Consider the following 22,882-nt stretch of genomic DNA (forward strand, 5'->3'; position numbering starts at 1 on the left):
TAATCTTTAACGCCACGAGGTAAACGCATTTGAAGATGATATTCAAATTACAAATCCAAAGAAATAAGTATTAGTGCAGTAAATTCAACATGATTAATTACATAATGAAAGATATCAATATTCTCCATTTCAGAGCGGATGGACATGATATTAATTAGATTCACGATCATTAAGGATTCCGCTGTCATCGACACATAATCAAATATCTCAAAAATGTCCGTAATCAGAAAATCTACATTTCACCAAAAACATATAAAAACGAGAAAAACATTTATTAACTCTTTATACGTCTTTGGGATATTATCTTCCCACCTCGTATATACGTAACGGTTTTAGGGAGATTATCTTCCCGGCTATTTCAGAACATGCAGTTCACTTGCTAGTGTAAGAGGGCTGCACAGTTTCATTTCAAACTTAATAACCTGATCGCTACTGTGACTTAGATCACTAGGTGGGAAGTATATATCCCAGTGGTTCCTAGCGCGCGTACAGTGGCAGTCCCATTGTGTCGAGCTGCAGTGAAACGGTATTTGTAGGAAGAAGGTGTGGAATACTGAAGACAGAAGATTTCCAAAGGTTAGTATATACTTCGGAAATGCAGTTTATCATGATTTATTCAAGGAGAAAATCTGTTTGTGCCACAGATATAATAATGATCCATCCGTTGTGTCATTCAGAATACTAATAACAGAATCAACGGTAATTTCATAGTTTTTCTGCAACCTAGTAAGATGCTATTTCAAAATTATTTATATATTTTTTCAAACTTACTACAATTCTATATTCTAAAACTGTTTTAAGTTTCCCTTTATGACAATAGACAACGATGTTATAGTCACTTGCACTTAGTCAGTACTTGGGTTTTATGTAAGATCTAGGCCTAATTTTGGTTTTGACTGTATTTATGCTATTTAGTCTTCCTAATAAGTGGCTTCAAATCATAAACATCGGTAAAGCTTGTTTCATCTAATAGTAGCTTGGTCATAATAATAATAATAATAATAATAATAATAATAATAATAATAATAATAATAATAATAATAATAATAATAATAATAATAATAATTTAATACAGTATTATGCTAGAATTACGTAGGTTGATAACTACCGCTCTGAACATGGAAGCAAAGATTGAAGTCTGGCTGGATGAAATATCCGAAGAACAAGCTCTGGACTCGGAGGAAGGTGGGGACTCTGATGGTGAAGACCATGTCCAGTACTATGGTAACCAAAAACAATGGTCAACCCACACAACCTATTATGTTTGGAAATCCTATACATAGTGTCTTATAGGTTCATGTTTTTTTTGGCAGGTCAAGAAGTCTAGAAGATGGTGGCTCAAGATTTTTTATTACTTCCTGGACTGTACGATTGTCAGTTCATACATAGTGTACAAAGCGGAAATGAAAGAGAAGAAAACAAAAGGTACGTCACACCCGAAGCTTAGGTCACAAGTAGTAAATGAACATACGGTCAATTTCGAGCAAGAAGCGCCCTGGTTATTCCCCAGCGAACGGGCGTGGACGGTGGACAAGCGGATCTGTTGGGCAAGCAACGATCGAAAATACGGTGAGATTATCAGATATCGGCAGCCTGAGCTAATAAAAACATATCGTCGCTGTGCACAGTGTAATACTGAGCAGAAGGATAAACGCAGTAACATGAAATGTAATGCTGCGTTATGTAAATCATGCTTTGAACCATTTCACAAATCACAGACAGTGTTTTCAAAGTTTTCTAGATCCTAACTAAATTAAATTTGAGAGATTTCATTATCATTTATTATTCCATAGGCCATGTAGTATGCTATGTTATTGTATTATGTTGATGTCAATAAAGTAATTAATACGTAATGAGCGCATTATCATAAATATTTTTAAGTGGGAAATTATTATCCCACTGCCCACCCACAAACATTGCCTATCTGGAACGGTCAGTGGGATAATAATTTCCCACCCCATATTTTATGAAATAAGGTGTAAATCCATAAACTAGTTGTACATCCCTTGTCATACATATATTTCAAGTACAAATTAACCATAAAATTTATTTTCTTAATACCCCCAGTCTTTTGCCCTATAAAGGGTTAACAAAATCTTACAGTAAAGAGATAAGAGCAAGTAAGTCAATGATAAACCACCACAAGAGTAATTAAATTACTTCTGCAAAGTATCTCCATTATACAAATTATCAACTTAAATTTTTCTCCCATCTCGAATCAAGGAAGATTGTCCTTAGATTGATGACCTTATGGCTGGGCTGCTCCACATGTCGATGCTGTCAGCGTTGGTTCTCCTGTTTAGCATATCATGTTGGATGAGTAGTTTCACGTGGTGAAGAAAACTATTCCAAGTTAATGTAATCCCGGCCTGAAGTCTACGGTCCAACATAAACTTCAAAGCAGTTGTGATCTCTCATAATCCAGTAATGAGAATTCACTGAAACTTGGACAAGAAAGATTAATCAAGAGTTCTTAAAGCTGTTCAGTAATGTTAACATATAACCATACATACTTTTTATGTAGCGAAATTTAGCACGATTAACTGTCTGTCCGTGGATCGAATCTGGAAAGTCTGAGTGGCTCTATCTCCAAGTAACTGTCCGGCTCCATGGCTAAATGGTTAGCGTGCTGGCCTTTGGTCACAGGGGTCCCGGGTTTGATTCCTGGCAAGGTCAGGAATTTTAACCATAATTGGTTAATTTCGCTGGCACTGGGACTGGGTGTTATGTGTCGTCTTCATCCTCATTTCATCCTCAAAACGATGCGCAGGTCGCCTACGGGAGTCAAATCAAACTTCAGAAGACCTGCATCTGGCGAGCCAAACTTGTCCTCGGACACTCCCGGCACTAAAAAACATACGCAAGTTTTTTTTTTTTTTTTTTTCTTTGCAAGTAAAGTCAGCCAAAGAATGAGAAAGAGCAAACCGTGGTTATGGAGAGCTTGACATATTAAATTGTTGATTGCCTGATTGGTTGATCAATTGACGTCCTAAATTATGTCACTCCCAATATCATGTAATCTTCGCACATGTGAGAGTCATATGATTAAGAATTTTAAATGTCATTCTTGTGTAATTAACACCACATTAATTAATGTCCATTGCTATTATCTGTGAGGGCGCTGTCGTTCGCTGGCATTTTGTTCTAGAATAATCCACTTGCTTGATCTGCTAACCTATTTGAAATAATAGCTGTTAGATACACCGCAATGTATTGATTTTTAACGTGGCAAGGTCATAGTTTGCCTGTCGCCACACACTCACAAAATAAGACAAAAAACATAACTCGCTCAATGAGACTCGGGCATACATATCGACTCAAACACGGGGTAGATCATAGATAACACACTTCACAGTGCCAAAGATAACCACACCAGGGCAACTTGAGTGGGACATTGATGATGATGATGATGATGATGATGATGATAATGATGACAGTGCCAAAGGGGTCATGCCTCACAGAAGCGAACTGGGACAATACCTCATGCTTCGGCTTTCCTGCTGGTATCATTATTATTATTATTATTGGTTTTGTTTGGGTCATCAGTCCATAGACTGGTTTAAAAGCAACTCTCCGTGCGACCTGATCCTTTGCTAACTTTTTCATTTCTACATCCTATATCTACTCTAGTCATACCTTAGTCTATCTCTGCCGTTTTTACTGCTTACACTTCCTTAAAAAGCTAACTGAACAAGTCCTGGATGCCTTAACCTTTTGCACTCCTATGTCGAGTGCGGTTCGACATTAAAATATTAAACTTGCGCTCCGATGTCAAGCTCCACTCGACATGACAATGTCTCGTACTTTCAGCGCTCGTATTATGACTTTGCCGTATTCTGGTATTGTAGAGCTATCTAACGGTCTCTGAGAGACCACGTTTTCCTTTTTACAATAGTTCACTGGAATTGTGGTAACTTTTTTAAGCTCTGTTATTCTTGAATGTTTATGCAAGTTCACAGATGATGTTGTTTGAATGTAAACATGGCTTCTGCTTCATCTTCACTCACGGAACTGGATATTTTAAAACAGTTGGTGGACAGTGATAGTGATGATGATGATGATGATGATGATGATGAACCAACAACTGACTTGGATGATTTATTAGTGAATAATGTAAGTGAAAGTGAACGAATTGATAGTGATAATGAAACTGAAAGTGGTGATGCTCCTTCATACCCATTGCACGAGTGGAAAGCTGTCGATCCTGATTTACCTGCATTCTCATTCAATGAAACATTTTGTGGATACAAAGCATCAGGTGGGAACAATCCCTCAACACCTTACAGATTTGTTAAACTTATTTTTAGTGACGAGTTATTCAAGCAAATTGCCGGCGAGACCAACAGATATGCTAAAGTCAGAATTCAGAAAGTGACACCACTTACAAGGCATTCGACTTGGTGGGGTTGGACTGATGTTACTGTAAACGAAATGAAGGCTTTCCATGGAGTTTTACTGAATATGGCAATACAGAAAAATGACAGAATGCAGGATTTCTTTTCAAGAGGTTGGTTAGAATCGTCCAGTTTTCTTGTAGACTGTTTTAGCCGCAAAAGATTTTTTCAGATATTCTGGGCTCTGCATATTTCTGCTCCAGATTCAGCAATCCATTTGAATCCTCAAGTTAGGTCTCGAATTAGCAGAGTCAAGTACGTTTTGGACTATATCAGTGAAAAATTCTTGGAAGTTTATGCACCACATAAATATCTAGCAGCTGATGAATCAACAGTATTTTTCAGAGGCCGTGTGTTACTCAAGATGTACAATCCGCAGAAGCCTACTAAATGGGGACTCAGAGCTTACGTAATATCCGATTCTACAAATGGATATGTGTGTAGTCTTATCCCTTACTACGGTTCTGCAACTACAGAATCTTTGATTCGACCGGACTTGGCTTTCACAGCAAGAATCGTGCTTCAGTTAGTTGCTAATGTTACAAATGCAACAGGTCAGTCTGGGTACCATGTCTACCCTGATCGCCTCTATACAGGTGTTACTCTGGCTGATGAATTACTGAAGAAGCAAAAGATCCATATCACTGGAACAATTCAACCGAATCGCAGGCACTTGCCAAATGGGATCTGGAAGAAAAATCTGCGCCTAAAGAAGCATGAAGTCAAGTGCTTACGCACAGACACAATGATGGTTCTGGGATGGCATGACAAGCGCACACTACTGATGCTTTCAACATCTGAAAACAATTCAACCTCAGTTCTTGTCAAAAAGAAGAGAAACTGTGTTGAACAATTAGAACAATCAGAGAAACCAAACGTAATTGTTGACTACACATCACATATGGGAGGCGTTGATCTCTCGGACCACTACACATCAAGGTACGCTTTTGTAGTGAAAAGCTTGAAATGGTGGTGGAAATTGTACTTCTGGCTATTGGAAGTGGCAAGAGTCAACAGCTTTTTGCTCTATAAAAATTACTGCACCATGAATCACATGGAGATTCTGTCACACAAAACCTTCCGAAAACAGGTGATCAGCGAGTTGGTTGGCGAAGAACGCAACAAAGGTCAAAAGCGAGGAAGACCATCTACTTCTGATGTTGAAGAACGTTTGAATGGTAAACTGCACATCATCAACAAGCTGCCTGGAAAACAACATAAAGACTGTGCTGTCTGTTCAAACAGGAGCAAGAAAGGTGGTGGAAAGGAAACAGTTTACTACTGCAAAACTTGTTCGAGAAAACCCGGTCTCCACCCAGAAAACTATTTTGAAAAGTACCACACAGTGAAAACCTACAATGATTAATGTATTTTGTGTGCCTAATTGTAAATATATTCATGTAACATACTTATATTTTGTGTTAGATTCTTTTCCATTGTTCACATCCTACAGCTTTTCATAGTGCAAAAATTAATTAGGAGTGGAGCAGGAAGCATACGCTAAGGGTAATAGAGTTCAAAAGGTTAAAATATGTCCTATCATTCTATCCCTTCTTCTTGTCAAATTTTGCCAAATTGTTCTACTCTCACCTATTCTATTCAGTATCTCTTCATTTGTGATTTTATTTACCATCTCACCTTCAGCATTCAAATCAAATCAAATCAAATCAAATCAAATCAAATCAAATCAAAATCTCTTTATTTGCAAATGAGGTGTCTACCTTGGTGGCAAATGGTACACTAAAATACATTCTTCTATAACATCACATTTCAAACTTCTATTCTCTTTCTTTCTGAGCTAGTTATTGTTCATGTTTCACTTCCATACCATACCATGCCATGCTCCAGATGAAAGTCTTCAAGAACGTCTTTCTAATTCCTATATCAAAGTTCAAAGTGAGCAAATTTATTTTCTTAAGAAAGCCCTTCCTTGCTTGTGCTAGTCTGCATTTTATGCACTTCTTCCTTCTGCCATCATTAGTTATTCTACTACCCAAGTAACACTATTCTTCTACTTTCTTTAAGACTTCATTTCCTAATCTAATGTTTCCTAGATCACCTGACTTTATTCGACTGCACTCCATTACTTTTGTTTTGGATTTATGTATCTTGTACTCCTTCTCCAAAGTGGTGTTCCATACCATTCAGCAATTTCTCCAGATCTGCAGACTCAAATAAAATAACAATATCATCGGCAAATCTCTGAATTATTATTTCCTCAAATTCGATTGTGATTCCCTTTTCAAATTCCTCTTTGATATCCTTTACTGCCTGTTCTATGTAAACAATGAAAAAGGAAAGGGGCAAACTGTAGCCTTGTCTCCCTTCTTTCTGGATTGATGCTTCTTTTTCATTGCCTTGAAATTCTTAAAACTGCAGACTGATTTTTATACAGATAGTAGATAATTAATCCGTCTCAGTATTTGATCCTGATCACCTTCAAGATCTCAAATAGCTTGGTCCAATCAGCATTATTGAATGTCTCTTGTAGATCTATAAATGCCATGTATGTGGACTTGTCTTTCATACAGTAATTTCATCCTCTATTATCAAATGAAAAGTCAAGATTGCAACACATGTTCCCACATTTCTTCTGAAGCCAAATTGATCTTTTTCCAACTCAACTCTGACACTTCTCTTTCCATTCTTCTGTAAATAATATGTGTTAAAATTTTTCAAGTATGACAAACTAAACTAAAGGTGCGGTAGTTTCCACACTTGTCAGCACCTGATTTCTTGGGAATAGGTATAACAACATTCTGGCACTTTCCTTGAATCATACATCATGCAAACTAATTGGAATAACCTCCCCATGGTGGTTTCTTCTATGGCGGTCAGTAATTCTGAGGGTATGTCATCAATTCCAGGTGTTTTGTTCCTATTTAGGTCTCTCGTAGCTCTGTTAAATTCTGACCTCAAAGTTGGGTCTCCCATTTCATCAGCATTAACAGCCTCTTCTTGTTCCAGAACCTTATCATCTACTTCTTTCCCTTGATACAATTGCTTAATATGTTCCTGTCATCTTTCTGCCTTGTCTTCTTTCCCTAGAAGTTGTTTTATTAACATTATTGTTAATATTTTACTTATCTTTTTCCACTTTCAAAGCTTGTATTTCAAATCATCACTATTTTTGGTAGTTTTAAAATAAAAACAGTTAATTGCATAAGACGAATAACCATTCACTTTTTGCAATTTTGAAATAAATTTTTGGGCACTTCCGTAATAGTAATAGTAAATTATTCCAACCCTGATTCCCCTCCCTATAAATGAATATTTGCTCCAATTTGTCCTGTTGATTTCAAACTTTATCTTCATATTTCGATGTTTCCTACTTTTAAAAACACCACTCAAACTTATTCGTCTACTAATATCATTCCAGGCCATCTCTCCACTGACAGGTCGAAACATAGAGCTTACATAAAATTCCCTTAAAAAAGAAGAAAAATGAAAAATCCACCTTATTCAATACAATCCGGTATATATTTAAAACACCTTTTAACAGTAAAACCTCAGTTAATCATTCCCGGAACTGTCGTTTTACCGTATTCATTGTTCAACTTATTCGGTTCTAAAAATGTTCTATATAAACCAATGTTAAATTTTGCGACATCTTTGACTTCTCCAACTATCGTTTTATCCCATCAATTATTTAAAAAATATATTTGTCCTCGGCCACAATTTTCCTGCATTGATCGATGGTATGTTAGAAAAATATATGCAAAAGTTTTTGAATTTAAAGGGATTGCTCAATACTCTAGCATATAATAGCAGCAACCTGTTATGCAAGAATGTACAAGTGATTCCGTGTTGCTTATCTTGGGTAAGGATCTTTTAGGCTGGAGTGCTGTGTACAGATTATTGACGCGTAACCTCATTACGAGTCTCCTGGTGCCAACGCTTCTCATCGCCCCACTAACTGACCCCTAGAACTATTGTTATTTACAAGAATTAAAATGGAGCACTGTAAAACTCATATTTGGCACCATTTTCTTTGGTACTATTGGCCGGCTCAGACTGCCACCTTTGTTGAAAATGAGAAAATCAGGCATTTTAAAATTGTTACTGCATGTGCCAGCTACTTTCTAATTAGTCACAGGGTGATTAATCACGTCGTACCTTGTAGAGTGCGTGGGATGCTAGAGACCTGTTGACCGCTTTGTTGCCTCCTTCCCAATTGTCTTGTTACAAGCTGGACCTAAATAAGCCAGACCCATAATCTTTTCACCCTCTACAGTCACGTTCCTTTTGGTATCGTTTCCCACATAGCTGATTATCTTATCAAATAATTCTGAATCACCATCTGTGCCACCCTTTCCAAGTCTGTACACTCCAAAAATATAAAGTTCCATTAAATGCCATGTGACATTCACGTGACACGAGGATGTCAAAGCCTTTTTAGACTTCAAGACCTGTACCTTGTTTTATATTTTAACATTATAGTATTATATTTTATTGGAATATGTGGCATTCATGTTTAGTTTAAGTAATGTTTTACAATGTACAATCATTATTGAATAAGCAGGTTCATCAGCAGCTGACGATGGCCTAATTAACAGGTCAAAACCAGTACTGTGTTTTAATGTGATTGAAATATTTTAGACACTTTATTATATAAAGTATTGATTAGGTGGAAAATAATTCTTTATACTTGTGTGCGAGCCTATGTATACATGTGTGCATGTGCAACGAGAGTCTAATTTTATTATGGACTGATGGATTAAGCATATTGTGCATGCATGCTACGAGTTTATCATTATTACTGTTCATGACTAGTGCGGTTGCTGTTCATGAAGATTACCACTACGAAATTTTGCTGAATGAGTTCTTTACTGTTGCATTACTATACAATTACAGATTCATGACTCATGACGAGTGCATTACTCACTAATTCACATTCCTGGTGAACAGTTGGTGGAAGATGTTACATAGTGTTCTTTTGTAAGTAAGACTGGATTATTCCTCTCCGAGAAAATGCACATTGTGGGCAGTGTTTTATCGGTAATCTTGAGATAATATATTGTTGTGCACAGAACTGATTATGACTTGATGAAACTGTAGGCCAAGTGTTTATTACTTGCCTATTCTTTGAATAATACGACATGGTTGTCGTTATTTATAAATCCCGCAGCAGACATTTTACATTGTCAGTGTGTATGGCTTATTAACATAGTATAGTGAGGTGACTGGGATTGGTTTTTGTTGTACAATTGTAACACGTGGTAAATTGATTCCACGGTGATGGTGGTATTTTGTTTGTTCAGGAAAATGACGTTAAGAATGGACAGTGGTCTTAGTTGTATGAAATAATCAACTTGAAGCGTGGCCTTCAGAACTGTGTATAGTTGTGGTGTTTAGCTTGTAGATATTGTTTGTGGATGTTTACATTGGTCCCATCACGTGATTATCGTTGGTGTTTGTCATGTTTCATTTTGTTTCGGGAGTAAATTCATGTAGTGAAACTTGCGGTAAATCTTTTATCGGTGGAGTGAAGAGAAACCAAACAAGTTTGGAGCCTCGTCAGCCTGATGACCATTGCCTTGGGAGAGGGAGTTCTTTCATGTTCTACAGAGTCAGTTGTTACCGTAAATCTTTTGCAGGTGGCGCCCGATTTCGTTATTTATATTTTATTGTAATTACAATTAATCCATTGCATATCTTCAATTTCACCAAGATATTACAGTACAATCCCAGCCTTCCGCTGCAACAGCTCTCATGGTTCAGATGTCCACTGTACTGGCCTGCCCCTCAACCTTCTGGCAGTGGGGGCATTATTCAGGGCACAGTCTCATATACTGGGCATCAGCATTGCAGTGTTTCCTTCCCTGTCAGTCTTGGGCAGTAAAGTCATACTCCTGTAGGTGGCACCCACTGAGCTCTCTGTCCCTCCATAATTTTTAAAATTCAGAAGCCACATTACAGTAGAATAGTTGGTACACAAACAAAACTGCTGACCATAAAAGGTATTTATGAAAATGATCCAGGGCTTCATGATAGCCATAGTTTGCCGCGGGTTATGCTGTACCTCCTTTCAGCCTTGAATAACGTCTTGCTGTAGTACATTATCACCTCTTCCTGTTCGCCCTTTATCTGTGATAGCACCCCACCAATCTCCACATTGGTGGTGTCATTGTTGACAGTGAACTTCTCTCCAGGCTTGGGATAATCAAGATGAATGCTGAACACAAGGACTCCTTGAATGACCAGAATGCAGCCTCTGCCTCTCATGATTATCAATGTAGCCTTTTCTCCGCTGTGAGCTGCGTGAGTGGCTTCAAAATGTTAGCAAAGCTGGCAATGAGTATTTTGTGTTACGTACACAGGATATTAGAAGATATTAGAATCTTCCGTATTGACAGTTTTCACTTTACAAAGGTGAAAAATGAGAGTATCCTCCTAATTCAATACAATAAATATTCCGTCATTAGACGGAGTAAACAAATTCAAACATGTTTCGGCTCGTTTGAGCCATCTTTAGTGAAAAATGAGGGGAGTTTGAAATAATTTACATAATATAAGTTGAAAAAATGCTAAAAAAACATAATAAAGGAGCAAATGAAAAAACAAACAAAAGAGAGCCTAGACAGAAACAAAATTAGCACAAATATACAATATTTACATCAATATGCGGAGCAAAAAACAACTCACTGCGACAAAATTCAGTGAAAAGGTGTTAATTTAATAATTGAAACTAAAAACTGTGTTAACCTAAGAAAACAAAGGAATGAAAAAACAAATGATGCAGATGGAAATGAACAATAGTAGCACATGGTGAGGTTGTGGACCTCATCTCTTGAATTGATCAAGGTAGCACTGTTTATTACAAGAAAGTAATGCATGAACTTTGAATGCTTCATATTGACTGAAAAGTGATAACTATTGTAAAATGGAAATACTTAACTTCAATTTTGGCTGCTCCTGGCAATAGTAAAAACAATTTCAGCCTTTGAGAAAAGCAGAAGTACATTAAAAAAACTTGCAATGCAAAGTTGAAGCTGATTATGTATTAAAATGCCTTAAGTTGCCAGTTAGTTGCAGGTTAAAGTCTGCTGATTTTGAGAAGAGAAAGTGGTGATCACACACTTCTGTCTAGGGATCACCATGTTGTGACCTGCTGAAGTCCTAGACAAAAAGTGATGACATGCTGATGTCTTTGGGGTCACTGTGTTGTGATGCTCTGAACTCCCAAGACGAGAAGGTTGCGATCTTGTAGTTACTTGTAGAGTTTATGGTCAGACCACAAGTATAGTTGAAGTAAGGCAGCTTGGTGCTTGTCAAAAATGAGAACTGCTAACACACGCACTGCATGTCAGCTGTAGACTTGGCAAAACCTTGGCATACCGGCTACTCATCAAATAGTGACGTCAGCTTGCCCTGCAAGCGTGTAGGTGGCGAAGTATCAAATGTTGCTGACCTTTTCAAGTACATCCAGCCGAGGGAATGAATGCCAGAGAAGGTGACAGCCAAGGCTACGATGAGAATGTGAGCACTGCCATTGTGTTGACGAGAATGAGCCAGGAAGAAATGGTCTGCCCCCATTATAGCAGGGGAAGTGGGCATAGCTAAGGGATTAACTGAGAGCATACAATGTTAGAGAAAAAAATCATGAGTTGTAAATGGCACAAAAATACATTAAATGTAGGAAACATAATATGGTTATAGTACTTATAAAAATTTAATAAGGATCAAACTGGTGAAGGAAAAGGAAAGAAAATTATGTCAAATGACATAGTGAACAAACGTCACAGTACATAGGAGGATTGATCTATCACATTCAAAACATAGAAAGGTTGAGAACGGAACAAATTTCAAGCAAGAAGGCTATTCAGTACATTAAATGTTACGCTAAAGTGCAGATGGAAGAAAATACAAGCAAAGTGGTTAAAAATTGAATGAATAAAGTTGAGGCAAGAGAAATCGTTAAATAGAGAGGTACTGTAACATTAATTAACCCTAAATGTGAAATATAAAAAATTAACAAATTAAAGTAGTAGCTAGGAACGTAAATATTTTAGCATATATGCCAACAAGATGCCCAAAGTGTTGTCTATTTTGGGTAATGAAAAGCAGTCCTCCTTGATGATGTCAGTCAGCTACTGATAATCGATGGAGGTGTGGAGCTCGCTGTTCTTTACGAGCACTACTGGTGCTCTTGTTCCTTCATCAAACAGGATCAAATAACCCTTTAGGTCTTAACAGAAATTCAGATAAAATCCCATTCCATCCTTATTTCTCCTTCAAGGATATCTTTGGTTTTATCATTATAGTAGCTATTTTATTATTACTAACTCTTCTTGAACTGTACATATTAGGAGATCCTGATAATTTTACTCCTGCCAATCCTTATGTTACACCTGTTGGAGTCTTTTTCATCCCACGCAGTTTCATATCGCTCAGCATCCCACACTTGGTTAATCTCAGTCTTCTTAGCCACAGTTATCCAATGGGGTGGTTGATAGACAGAGATCGCATCGCCAGTGTTAATGGATTTAACACCCTGTCTGTTCTCTCCTAGCATGACCTGTTGTCTTAAACGTGTCCTGGAACTCTATACTAAGCCTCTTGAGCTCCTTGGACTACTCTGCCTCCTTAGTTCCAGGCACCTGATATCTACTGATAGCGCGCTATTGACCGGTTCACACATTCTGAGCTCGGTCCATTGTTAATCGGCTTCCTGCTTCTTCTAGGAGCTTCCTTATTGTGGGCTGTACAATTTACTAGTGCTGTTATTTTGTTCACTGCTGGCTCCTTCCACATTGTCACTACTATGCTGCAATTATTATCTCATGATGGCATTCTTGCTGGTTACATGCATTATTATTATTACATGCAACTAAGCTTAATTGTTATGGATTTAGAGCTATCATAATGTACATGTCCCTTACATTAGTTATTAGTTATTTAATGTACTTTTTTTTATGCAAGTTTATTACAGTATTTTAAATAAATATTTGTATCATTTTAATTCCAGAGCTCCTCCTATCATCGGTTACCTTCCATTTGAGGTTCTTGGCACTTCAGGTTATGATTATTATCACGTGGATGACCTCGAAAAGGTTGTTACATGCCATGAAGCGTGTAAGTGAATTACCCTATTCCAGTAGACTAATATTAATTGAGTTTTTATATAAAATAAGTACGCAGCCTAATAACGCTGTATGGCTCATTTTCCATTTTTGACAGTAGAGGCAAAAAAATGTAAAGTAGTAAAAATAAATAATAATTTAGTCTTCATATCAATGAAACAGGCATGTTACATCATCACAATACATATTAACTCTTAATCAGCTGTCTGTAACCGAACATTTCAAAATCATACTAATTTTAAAGGGAATATCAGTCGAACAATGATGATGTATGTTACTTAGTGGAATAATGCTGTATGTTATTTATTGATGAACTTACTAGTAAGACATGGATTTCTAATCGTTTAAAAATAAAAAAAATAAACATAGAAAAGGCAAAAAATAACATGATAGATGTAACACTTTAAGGTTATGTAGCACGTAAGTACTGTAATTACTTGTGGTAGCACTCCCTCCTTAATAAAAACCAAATTTTACAAGCATATCACTTCAAAACTAATATAACAGTTTTAAAATATTTCAAAGTGTACACTCTGATTTTTTTTTTTTTCCTTTCCAATGTCAGAAACTGGTTAATTCATTTGGCAGGTAATGGCCAATTAATGTTACATCTGCAGAGAAGTGCCGAGGAGCCGTGATCCAGTATTGGTCAAGATCGCCCCTGCACATTTTAAATGGAAGTGTTCTCACTAGATGTTCCGTGACACCTTCAGCCCCTGAATAATAACATTTCCTTCTAATCTATGGTTTCTTACCAGTACATACACACAGTGAAATAGGAAATAAGAAGATACCCTCCTTCATTCAAAAAGACACTTAAGTTGGGGGTCGTCAAATGTAGCGTGGCAGTTAATGTTTAAAAATTTTAATCCATCTTTCACAATGGTGCCTACATTCAGTATCAGTGATATCATTAAAAAATAGCACATATATTCATTTATAGGAAAACAAATAGATATTCATGGCAATCTGGAGACTGGAAATTTTGTGTACTGCCAGAGCCATCCACAGTAGATGGCCATGGTGCAGCAGTAGGAATAACATATACAGCATCATTCAACTCACCTTATATGGAGATGTCTTTCCAGTCACCTCTTTGTCTCTTCGGATTTTGGTTGGCATTCCGGAGTCTCTTAACGTCTTCCATTTCACACCATTCCACCACTGAGACGTTAATTTTTCGTTTCCTTGACCTATTAAGTCGTTTTATAGTGCTTGGTGAAAATAGGTATACTTCCAGAGCCCTCCATCTTTTTTGCTATACAGCATTATTCCACAGAAGTACTTCAGATATCTGACTATTACTACCACCTAGAAATGGATATTTGACCTTCCAGTGACTTTTCTGTGTGTAAGGCATGCCATACATTGATGTTCCATTAACAACCCAAATTCACCAAAAATGTACCATAAAGTGTTATTTGGCGGTGTACTTCAACTGTTTATAATTGAGATGAAGAGGTAATGTAACACACTGTATTGAATTATGCCTGTCAGAGCTGTTCTGTGTTCTGCCCCCAAATAACCGTAACTGAACGTGTATAATTTCTGGCCGCAGAATATTTGAGCACCTGACCAAGTTAAAAACCCATATTAGTATCTTTCAAATATACTGTATGTATATTTAAAATGTCCGGCTCCATGCCTAATGTTCAGCGTGCTGGCTTTTGGTCACAGGGGTCCCGGGTTCGATTCCCGGCAGGGTCGGGATTTTAACCATCATTGATCAATTCCGCTGGCACGGGGCTGGATGTATGTGTCGTCTTCATCATCATTTCATCCTCATCACAAAGCGTAGGTCGCCTACGGGCGTCAAATCAAAAGATCTGCACCTGGTGAGCCAAACTTGTCCTTGGACACTCCCGGCACTAAAAGCCATACGCCATTTTGTTTTTATATATTTAAAACGTATTATTTTTATTGTACTAAAATCATAATTTAGTTCATTTATTTTTGCATTGTTATTAGGTATTTTTGAAGTTTAGTAAAATAAACACTACTCCTTCAACCACTGAGTTACTAAAATAGCTCGCCACCACTTCCTCACTGGTGTCTTACATTAGGAATTGAAGAGCAGTAGGTTACTAGGATGAAATACGTTGCAGTATACATAAGAGAGTAAGTGTGAAGTATAAAGGAAAGCAAGCAAGTTTGCAGTTTTACTTGGCTGTTGACATTGCGATCATATCTATTGAACTGCCAGTTTTGCATAGTATCCTCTCCATAACAACATTTTTTTTCATTTCAGAAATCCTGTGTAATATACTAATTCATTCAAGTTCATGATAGACCATGAAGAAATTAAAATGGCATGATCCAACATCCTGGTCTAAAGCACACGGTTATCAAACATTCATACATCATGGAACCCTGGTCTTTAAAAGTGCAGTGAGTGTGGAACCATTTGCAAATTATTGCACTCTTGAGTTCTGCTTGAAATTTATCAATCATTTTTTATTCATTCTAGGTTCAATCTGATCGGCAGTGAGCTGAGTATTATTAGGCCTAGTATTAGGGAAAGCTAAAGTGAAGACTCTCTGCTGTCAGGTTAAAAATAAAAACAAAACACCACTTACTAAGGGTGTATCTAAACATTTTTGAGAAATGTTGGGGGGAGGAGGGGATTTCTAGTATCAAAACAAAAACAAAATCCGTTTGAATATATTTCCTACATTTGCACATGATAAATTTCATATTTGAGCCTGTATTGTCAAAAAGTATCCAGTTGATTGGACAGGCCAATACACTAGGCCTCAACGCCTCATCCACTATTGTGGGAAGGTGGTACCAAATATCTGGCGTGCATGCAAACAGAAATGCCTGGAGCCTCGTAATGCATGACTCACATGGGACATTGAACTGCTAGAGGCACATGTTTCAGTAGTAGAGGCATTATGTCCGTAGTGAAGGTCAAATACTCTGGTCCATTAGGGTAGCATGTACGGGCCAATCAGTTGATCATGGATAATATCAGAACATATATTGCGTCGAAAGCACTGATGATGATTAGCGGCAACTATACCATGGGTATTTTCAATTGCTCTTTTGTGTGTTTTTAAATTCAAGTTTATGATGCCATCTCTTCCTAATGTGGCCTAATCAGTGAACAAAACAGACGACAACAATGTCAGTACGGTAGGGCCCATGTGCAACGCCTGTACCTCAGTGACAGTACATTGTAGATAATAATGTTCATAGGGACAGTTAACGTTAATTCAAACAATTAAGATCTGCATACTTGTTCTAATTTAACTTACAATTTTGTTACTTATCAAATTTCACTCTGCTATCACAACAAGTGGCTTACTATTTCACACAACTATTGGCGTATCGATTTGTAAAATCAACGATTAATATTTCCCCTATTGGAAAATCCCTGCAGATTAAGTTATTTTCTCCAATATTACAGTCATTTATCTCTGCCTACCAAAATGTTCCGAGCATTGAATCCACATTTTTCTGACAACCTTCGTACATAAGACCGACCCATTCAATTCAAAACGTTAGAGTGAGCCCCTGGTTAACGCGTGGCATCATCCGCCACTTGCTTACTTCCTGGTATACACATCAGGGCTTCCCTTTACATTATGTCATACGACGTCCTGTCTCTGGTTATCACATCTATTAGCTTCACAAGCAGCCAGTATATTTTAACTTAATTTATACATGATTACCTTAAGTACCTTATTTACATTTTATAATACTTTCTTCTGGACTTCAACCTTCCTCTGTAATGTTATATTTTGGTACTACTGCTATCATTCCAATTACTCATTTGCGCACTGGTCTGTGATTCGTTGGTTCAAATTTTCCACCGGTAGATATATTTAGCTCCGTCTCATCTTGTTCTCAAGCCTCTCTCTCTACCGAACGGAAAGTTCCAGTGACCTGTATGATGCAACATACGCCAATCCTTTACATGTGTAGCTCTGGAGACATGATTTGGCTTGTCAGATTGCTGCACTCATCCTGTCCCAATATGAAATATTCCTCCCCATATTTTATTTTCATGACATCTTGTTTAAATGCCTATGACATTGAAAGTAATTGGGTTCAGCAATTTACCTGAAAGATAGACGAAGTGTGTAGAAGCTGATGGCCAATATTTTGAATAAACAAAAAATGAATTTCCCTTGAAAATTACATGTTTTCTTTACCACAAAAACCGGCAAAAACTTACACATATGCGTGGTAGAAAGTCCATCTCCTCACAAATCCACTCAACGCACGAATTAATTGCATTTATGTATCTGGAGTCAACATAAAGTCTGTATATCACTCCACTTATACACATATTCGTGCCTCCAAACTTATCTTTCACTTTTCCTACAAGTTGTTTCATGTCTTCCATTATGTGTGGTGGTGTTGGAGAACTGTTAATATTACTTTTACCCGCATGAATCACTACAATTGTTATTTTTTTTGAGTAAGTTGACTAACCTGGATCCCAGAACAACAATACACAAATGAAATCTCCATATTGTCATAGGTACTACATCGTAATTGGTGTAAAACCTTCAATTAGTATGTTTAATATATTTTAATTAGAGTTTATTTAATGCTGAATTATCTTTTGTTAAGTGTTAAACATGACTAGTATATGGTTTCTCTGTAAATATGTAGTATATAATTGTATAACCTCAAAATCTAGATAGTCGAAAGCGGTAGAAAATTCCATAATGTTTGTATGTTAGACTTGTACTATATTTGGTATACATGAAAGGTTCCAGAAACTTACTGTAATATTTTATTATCCAGATACATGTAGAGACATTACGAATGTTGTAGATGTTTCCATGAGTGTTAGTAAATATAAACAAATGTTTGAGTACTCATTTGACTAGCTGGTCGATCAATGTTTCGAGTGTGTTCCATTAGTGTTTTGTAAGAACTCTTCCATCTTCTAGATGGTTGATCGAGTAGTATAAATATGGAGCTGTCAGTCAGTGAAGTCAGTTCTTAGATCTCAGTTCTTAGGACTCAGGCAAGTGATGGACTGGGAGTGACTGTTGGGCTCCGAGGTGGAGTCAGAGTATTGGACTCGAGTGAGTGAGGCGGTGAATTCAAGAGAGTGCGCGAGTTATGTTCTTGATATCTGTACTGGTCAGAATCGACTTCAGGGTACTCCGCTATTGAGTGTTGTATATAGTGTCATTTGTGACTGTGTATAATTGTGTGTTGTGACATACAGTGTAAATAAAGTAGTTTATACAAGGAAGTGAATGTGTTCTCATGTGATATTTATTTATGTCAAATAAAATCGCATCACAGAACAATAAATTGGCGACCGTGACAGGACACTTCAAGATTTGGCAATAAAGATCAACCAAATGAGCTTGGTGATGCTACGGAAAGCGCTGACATCCCGAGGTTTACCGATGGCTGGAAGAAAAGCGAACTTACAAGAGATGCTGCGCCGGGATTTGATAGACAACAGAGAGGACCCAGACAGTTTCGACTTCGAAGTCACCTCGGAGGAAGAAACCAACGACCGGGTATGCAGTATGTTCGCACAACTAACTGCGTTGATTCAGGCCCAGTCCGAAAAACTCGAGGGTAAAATCGAGGCCCAATCTGGAAAACTCAAGGGTAAAATCGAGGTCCAATACAAAGAACTTGAGGGTAAAATTGAGGCCCAGTATCAAGGAATAAAGGACCAAATCAAGTCGTGGGACAACGAAGTACGAGTCACGGTGGAGTCCGTAGTTCAATGCCCAGCTGAAACAGCGAGTACGCTGTGTGAAAGTACGGCAGCTGTGGAGACACGGGTGAAGCCTGCAAGCAGTGATGACGGCTCCGGCGTCGTGAAGATGGCAACTCCACGGGACGACGGGATCGTTGCAGTGATGGTGGAGTCTGTATTTCAAGGACCAGCGGAAACAGCGAGTGTGCTGTGTGAAAGCACGACAGCTCTGGAGACACAGGTGAAGCCTGCAAGCAGTGATGGCGGCTCCGGCGTCGTGCAGATGGCAACTCCACAGGACGACGGGATCATTGCAGTGATGATGGAGTCCGTAGTTCATGGCCCAGCGAAAACAGCGAGTGCGCTGTGTGACAGTACGACAGCTGTGGAGACACGGGTGAAGTCTGCAAGCAGTGATGGCGGCTCCGGCGTCGTGAGGATGGCAACTCCACGGGACGACGGGATCATTCTGGCGACAGCAGCCAACAAAAGAGGGTGCTACCTAACCAGGACACTAGTCCCGGCACGAAATCATATGCCGGTAGGAACGTTGAATTCAGCACCCCAGAAAAAGAGGAGACTCAACAGGACCAAGACCACGACATGCGAGCCTCTCCCGTGCATCACACCGGTGGACTACGAAGATGCGTACGTCCTTGCAGAACACAAAGGCACGACCAAGGGGAAAGTCAGTGGAGTGTCGACTGCCACGCGAGGACCTGCAGATCATTGCTAAGGGGAACAGGGACACCGTCAGCCAGACCCAGTGGACTCCCCATGGGAAGGTGGTGGCCATCGATTGAACTATCTAGCTGCGATATGTGGACTTCAACAATGCCAACGAGAAGACAGTGTGATTGAGGTTGTCTAGGTGTAATTTGAATATTGAGGACTAAGACGTAGAAATAGATATAAGGACACCTAGATATAATTTAAGACCTAGAATAAGGAATGTACAGGTTAGATGTTGAAGGTTTTAGGGGGGATAATTGTCGTAGGTATGGCATCATAATTGGTGTAAAACTTGCAATTAGTATGTTTAATATATTTTAATTATAGTTTATTTAATGCTAAATTATCTTTTATTAAGTGTTAAACATGACTAGTATATAGTTTCTCTGTAAATATGTAGTATAAAATTTTATAACCCCAAATACGTATTGTTTAACCTCAAAATCTAGATGGTCGAAAGCGGTAGAAAATTCCATAATGTTTGTATGTTAGACTTGTACTATATTTGGTATATATGAAAGGTTCTGGAAACTTACTGTAAGGTTTTATTATCCAGATACATATAGAGACATTACGAATGTTGTAGATGTTTCTATGAGTGTTGGTAAATGTAAACGAATGTTCAAGTACCCATTCAGCTAGCTGGTCGATCAATATTTCGAGTGTGTTCCATTAGAGTGTTGTAAGAACTCTTCCAGAAGTCGATCATTCTAGATGGTTGATCGATTAGTATAAATATCGAGCTGTCAGTCAGTTAAGTCAGTTCTTAGATCTTAGGACTCAGGCAAGTGATGGACTAAGAGTGACTGTTGGGCTCCGAGGTGGAGTCAGAGTATTGGACTCGAGTGAGTGAGGCGGTGAATTCAAGTGAGTGCGCGAGTCATGTTGTTGATATCTGTACTGGTCAGAATTGACTTCAGGGTACTCCGCTATTGAGTGTTGTATATAGTGTCATTTGCGACTGTGTATAATTGTGTGTTGTGATGTACAGTGTAAATAAAGTAGTTTATACAAGGAAGTGAACGTGTTCTCGTGTGATATTTATTTACGTCAAATAAAATCGCATCGCAGAACGATAATATTCCAACTCACTTTCCTGACCATAGAGTCTCCAAGCACAACAACACAACTTTTCTGCTTAACCTCCTTTGGTTTACTCTGTTTATTAGGAATCTCTCCCATACATTCAACTATAATATCTTCTTCTTCTTCTTCTTCTTCTTCTTCTTCTTCTTCTTCTTCCGAATTAGCAAGACTTACAAAACAATTCGCTGTCAAAATGGGGTATGTGTAACTAAAGTCACCTGTTTTCATCAGGGCAGCTGCTGTCACTTTAGATATTTGCCAGACTGTCCTGCATATTTTTTTCTCCTCTTCTCTGGTGATTTCTCGATCCAGAAGACAATGGATTTCTTCCTATGCTTGGCCTAAGTCCCTTCTTAATGCTCCAATAATTTCCTCCTTAGTAGCGAGCTCCGACTTGATTTGGTGAACTATAGTAGCAAATTTATGGGAGGTCATATGTCCCTCATGATTTTGTTTCTTTGACCATGTAAAAATCACATTCTCATTGTTTTTCTTGACACTGCATTAATAACATATTTCTACATCACTAGCTCGCCTCTTTTCACACTCCACACACTTTACTTCACCACACTTTTCTCCACCTACTGCTACACACTCAACTTTACGGTCTGCCACCTTTCAGAACAGTATCTGGAATACTCATTAACTGCTGCTGCTGCTGCTGCTGCTACTACTACTACTACTACTACTACTACTACTACTACTACTACTACTGTAAAATGCTTGTTATTTTTCAGGTACATGGAGTAGCTTTCTTTCCTTGAAATGTTAATATGTATCGCAGTGAAAACATGCAAAGAAAGAATATCTAAACTCTCTGGAATGTAAGTAGAGATATCTGTATGTGGAAAGTAGAACTGTGTCTTAAATGTTAAGTCACTGAACAATTATCTGGTTGTGTTGTAGAGCCTTCATATGTGACCATGGAGTTTTCGTGATTCAGGTCCAAAGGGTTAAGGCAGTGGTTCTCAACCTTTTTGATTTACGGAGCACCTCTTCAGATCAGTTTATTTGGCTAAGCCCTTTAGGCCTACCCGATGTCTTATGAGGTAACAGTGTTTGGGAGTAGTGTTTTGGGAGGGGGGGGGGATAGGAAAAAGGGGGATATATTTTCAGATAATGGAAAGTAAAGAGATATTCAAACAATTCTGCAATGTCCATGCAGTGAAATCATATTGTAAAAACTATGAAATTTACCATAAAGTCTCAATTTATTCTCAGCTACCACCAATATACATAATATTGTCAAAGCGTGGCCATATATAAACGTTCTTTCAAAGTTCATTAAATCAAACTATTTACATTACAAGTGATTTTACATTATTGGTGGAAGCAACAATAAGGTCCTTACAATAAACTCAGTTTCTCCAATTTAATCATTACATCCAGTTCAGTTCAGTCACATACTCATTCATTACTTGTTATCAAAAATTCTTGTTATGCATTCTAGAACAGGCATTGTCAATTGTCAATTGAGATTGCTCTTGGTAAACTGTCAAAGTGTAGTAAATAAACAATTAAAATTCGGTACATTGATGGAATCTTATGAGACTGATGTGGTGATAGGAGTGGAATCGTGGTTGAAAGAAGGGGTGGGTAATAGAGAAGTATTTCCAGAAGGGTACACAGTCTATCGTAGAGACCGAGGAGCTAAAAAGGGAGGGGGGGTGTTTATTCTGGTGAAGGAAACTTACTGTTCACATGAATGGTTTACCGATGAAAGGGATGAAATATTAGGGATAAAATTAGTTTGTGATAATATGAAGGAGGTGGGAATTATAGGAACATACAGGCCTGGAAGAGAGGAAAGAGACATGGAAATCTTTGAAAAAATAATAGATTATACTCGTAAAAACAATAATAATGGTATGGTAATAATTGGGGGAGATCTAAATTTGCCTGAA

The 22,882-nt window shown here is 37.9% G+C and overlaps 1 protein-coding gene across 1 annotated transcript in view; it reads left to right on the forward strand.

Annotated features, from left to right (window-relative positions):
- Clk (circadian locomoter output cycles kaput protein Clock) overlaps positions 1 to 22,882 on the forward strand; it is a 938,225-nt gene that overhangs the window by 533,975 nt on the left and 381,368 nt on the right. Inside the window, exon 11 of the mRNA XM_068225986.1 lies at positions 13,363 to 13,469. Coding sequence (XP_068082087.1) covers positions 13,363 to 13,469 — 107 coding nt within the window. The remainder of the gene's footprint in view (positions 1 to 13,362; positions 13,470 to 22,882) is intronic.

The sequence above is a fragment of the Anabrus simplex genome, chromosome 2, assembly GCF_040414725.1.
Source record: "Anabrus simplex isolate iqAnaSimp1 chromosome 2, ASM4041472v1, whole genome shotgun sequence".
Classification (NCBI taxonomy): Eukaryota; Metazoa; Arthropoda; class Insecta; order Orthoptera; family Tettigoniidae; genus Anabrus; species Anabrus simplex.